The 4,528-nt window shown below is 37.2% G+C and overlaps 1 protein-coding gene across 1 annotated transcript; it reads left to right on the forward strand.

The window, feature by feature from the left end:
- Positions 1–887: 887 nt before the first annotated feature.
- Positions 888–2,350, forward strand: LOC122015916 (transcription factor MYBC1-like). Its single transcript, XM_042573006.1, has one exon. The coding sequence runs from the start codon at positions 1,120–1,122 to the stop codon at positions 1,987–1,989; it is 870 nt and encodes a 289-aa protein (XP_042428940.1). The 5' UTR covers positions 888–1,119; the 3' UTR covers positions 1,990–2,350.
- Positions 2,351–4,528: the final 2,178 nt, after the last annotated feature.

Here is a 4,528-nt window from a genome sequence, read left to right on the forward strand (position 1 = left end):
ATTATTAATTTTGAGATGAAAAATAAATTTAAAATTTAACTACCAGTTTTAAATTATAAATTTCCAACTTCCATATATAGTGGTTAAAACTTTCTTCTATATTTTTTTTTCATATCATAAACTTCATTAAAAATTTCCTATGGGAGAAAAACGTTAAAAAGGAAGAAAAACATAAATTATCAACTGATAATTTTAAAATTAAAATTAATCATCCTAAAATAGGAGAAAAAATAACAAATGAAAAAATAATACATATATCTTTTTTCATTCATAAAATTTTACTATATATAAAAAAATGATACATATAACATTTTTAACTTATAAAATTATATCATATATTTTTAAAAAATGACACACGTATAAATTATATTATATGTACCCATCTTTCTTAATCAAGATAAGTAAACATCCATCTAAGCCCATGATGGACTCATGGATTGAGAAATATATGTAAATTTAATTTTATGTTAATTTATTATAATATTAAAATAAAAATAATATTTTTTTATCAAATATGATTATTCATTTTTATTTATTTATATCTAAAATATTTTTTAAAAATATATTTAATTGATAAAATATATTTAAAATAAAACATTAAAAATATAATTATTTTTAAAAATTTTATGCGCCTATAAATTGACCGTCTAAACCACAATTCATGTTAAAATTGGATTGAGAATTCTTCACTCCGTCAAAATAACCAATCAATTTATCTGACTCTGTCAAATAGCTAGCCCATCACATACCGATCCACTCCGTCACATAACCCATCTGACCGTTCTACTCTCGACTCCATTGCCGGTTTAAATTAAAAATTCTTAATAATAATAATAATAGCAGTAGTAAATCCGAAAACAATGTACTTGGACCAGACGGATATGAAAGAGTAAAGAGAGTCCAAAGCCAGAGCATCCTCACAAGCCTGCACAAACAAACGAGAAAAATCCACCTCGAACTTGCCCCTCTTTCTCTCGCTCTCGCTCTCCCTGCCTTGACTCGCTCCTCCACGACCAATTGAATCCATCCCGATCTACTCCTCCCTCTCAAAATTCTATCCAACGAGTTGCAGACTTGAAGCAGGAAGGAAGAGGTCGATCCCTGTTTGTGTATAGGAGGATGAGGATTAGCGAGGAGGAAGAGAGCAGTTGGTTCGCGCGTTGGGAAGAGCAGCTGCCGTCGCCGGAGGAGCTCATGCCGCTGTCCCAGACCCTTATCACCCCCGACCTCGCCCTCGCCTTCGACATCCCCCTTTCGGCCCCAAATCAGCTGCCCCCTCCGCCTCCCCCCTTCGATATCGACTCCTCCGACCTCAACTCCACCTCCCCCGCCCTTGCCGGCTCCGCCGCCGACGAGCCCGCCCGCACCCTCAAGCGACCCCGCCTCGTCTGGACGCCGCAGCTCCACAAGCGCTTCGTCGACGCCGTCGCGCACCTCGGCATCAAGAACGCCGTCCCCAAGACCATAATGCAGCTGATGAGCGTCGACGGCCTCACCCGCGAGAACGTTGCCAGCCACCTCCAGAAGTACCGCCTCTACCTCAAGCGCATGCAGGGCCTTGGGGGTTCCGGCGCCGCGGGGCCGATCTCCGCTGTTGACGCCGCCACGGATCAGCTCTTCGCCAGCGCCCCCGTGCCCCAGCATTTCCTGAGTCGCGAGCCAATCGCGTCCCCTGATCCCTTTTTTCCCTTCGCCGCCCTGCAGCACCAGCAGCAGATCACATCCGCCGTGCAGCAGCAGCTCTACCACCAGAGGCATCTGGGACATTTCGGACAGCTGCCTAACGGAGGAGGGGTCGATCAAAGCTTCCTGAACCGTGTCATGCCCCAATCCCGCATGCATCAGCCGGTCGGGCCGTCACCTGGAATAGGATTGATGCATTTGGCTTCACCACCGGCAGTGTCATTTGCGGATGATTCGGAGTCTGCCGGAAGGGGAAGCCATGGCGAGAGGAAGGTGCTGACGCTTTTCCCTACTGGTGAGGACTGATCTCTCCTAGCTAATTTTCAATTATAACGGCCTTAACTGAAGAACTATGTTTATGCTTCCTTTGCATGGTTCTTCTTTCCTTTGCCCAATTAGATGAGTTCCATCTACATTTGTTATTCTGGAAGCAGAGGAATATAAGGGGATAACAATGTGCTTATTATCACATTTGAATCGGCGACAGTTAACTTCACTGTCTAATTAGTATCACTCTAGTAGCCGATGATGTTTGATTGTAAATTGTACATGCGACCCTCTGCTTTGGATGCCTTTTCTTTATAACAAGTATTAAGATCGTTGGATGGAGGGAAATGAATGACTTAAGAGGCACATAATTCATGTACACTCATAGTACTTTCGCTCTGATTTTTAAGCCTCCACTTCTTCACATAGAATCTCGTCTTGCATACTTCTAGATTTATGGTCACAAGCTCTTCTCAAATTGTTTTAGACGTCATCACAATTTCTTCTCAAACAAGCTTCAAACTTTGTTCCTCATGTGTAAGTATGGTTAGAAGGTTCCCCTTACCTTCTCCTCCTCCTTTTTCTCCTTATCGTGTTTGGTTGGTGATATTTTTTTGTTTCATGATCCATTGATTATCTCTAATAGAAGAAGTTTATTGTTGTAATATGGTGATAATGCAAGATGTTGGATAAAAAAATATGATATCTTTATGTCAAAATAATTAATTTTATTGTACACAATTAATCAGATCATTTAAATTTGATTTTTCAAATATGCTCTCGTTTTATTATCACATGCGATATAGAAATCCCTGTTTGCGCAGGAGAAAAAATGTCATTGAAAGTGGATGGTATTTTGTCTCTATTTTGAGAACAATAGGAAGAAAATATAAATTTTCAAATTATTGGGGAAAATGAAAAATTAAGTAAACTATGAGGTCAAGATAAAATATTCATAGAATTTTATGAGGATGATACAAGTAAGTAATACTTGTAAATTTTGCATATCCTAAAACTTTCAGCTGTATGTAGCTAACTGTTATGTTAAGATGATTGTCATTTGCACCTTGGATATGTAATGCTAAATTAAACTCCTAATTGTATGTGAAACATTTTGAAGTTACTGTCCAATATATACCTTATTCTGGTTAGTTTTGTATAAACTATGATGATTCATGTTTTTTATTATTATTATTATTTGGGGTTTTACTTCTAATTGATGTTCTGATCACACATATTCTCCATTTACAAGTATATGCAGGTGAGTTGTTGTTCAATTCTAGATATCTTGCTGTCCTTAGTTTCTGATAACTTTCTTCTATGTAATCAGTAGATGATATGCAAGATTGAAGGACACACTGATTATTCTTATTTCAAGTTAGAGTTCCTTTTCTGGTTCCTCACCCACATACATTTATATAAAAGTTAACTATCATCAGTTAATCTAGGAATATGTATGAGATCTGTAAATTCATGTATTCTGTAGTACTTGATTTGTCCACTGTCTTAATGCTAAGACCCATCGACACCAATAATACCAGACCAATTATAATGGGGGAAATTGCTATGGGTAGATGCCTTGTCAGACCTCTTGAATGGAACCTCCCAGTTATGTGATCTGAACATGACTGTGTATAATGTCAAGGGTCTGTAAGAATTGGTTAACTGAACATTCTGACCGAGTACAAATGACACATAAGTTTATTGATGGAACAGAATAAAAAGCCAAGTCAGAGACATGGGAACCTTTGAAAGCTTACAATGCTTATTTAGTTAATAAGCACTGGAACTTTGTTGGTGTTCTCATTTGTTTCTATAAGCAAGGAAGGGCTGACTTGCATAGTTAAGGTGCCACAAGATTTTTGTCTTATTTTACTTTCTCGTTTGCATGAATATACCGTAAACTATATGATGTTCAGTTTTGCATTTAACCATAGTTTATAACCTTAGAATCGAGTTCCTGTTTATGTACTGATATCCAATTTGAATCCCCAACAGGTAGTTTAAACGATATAGAATTAGTTAGCTATAGTACAGTGTTGTTTTCTAGACGTTAAAATAGTATGCAGGTACCATTTTAGTTCCAAATTGACCATCTAGTTCTATTCGGAAGCCAGTGTAGAAATTGTGGGTTTTACAAGATTCTGTCTTTTTTAAATATAACTTAATTAAATAACCATACAAGATTCTATCTAGAGGCGACGATTTGTATCGTACCATATTTGCTCATATTCTTTATGTAGTAGTAAGTTAACTTATGCCACTCATATTATATATTGGAATCATTCATGTCAATTTTTAGTAATCATACTTAGAGTTGAGCTTTGTCATATTGGTTGGGAAAATAATTTTTTCCTTGTGGTTAGCGTTAATTCAGATGTTTTGATATTAATATTTAAGTTTAAAAGATCATTTTAATGGATGATATACTCTTGAAGACCAAGCATATTTACTTAAATCATTTTCAAATCCAATAGGAGTCATGAAGAAAGCTTAATTGATGTGTGAAATGGAATGAACATGGAGTAACATGGAGCTTGTATCTCGATGGAAGATGTCAAGTTAGACTTTTGCCCGA

This window comes from Zingiber officinale, chromosome 8B (assembly GCF_018446385.1).
Source record: "Zingiber officinale cultivar Zhangliang chromosome 8B, Zo_v1.1, whole genome shotgun sequence".
Classification (NCBI taxonomy): domain Eukaryota; kingdom Viridiplantae; phylum Streptophyta; class Magnoliopsida; order Zingiberales; family Zingiberaceae; genus Zingiber; species Zingiber officinale.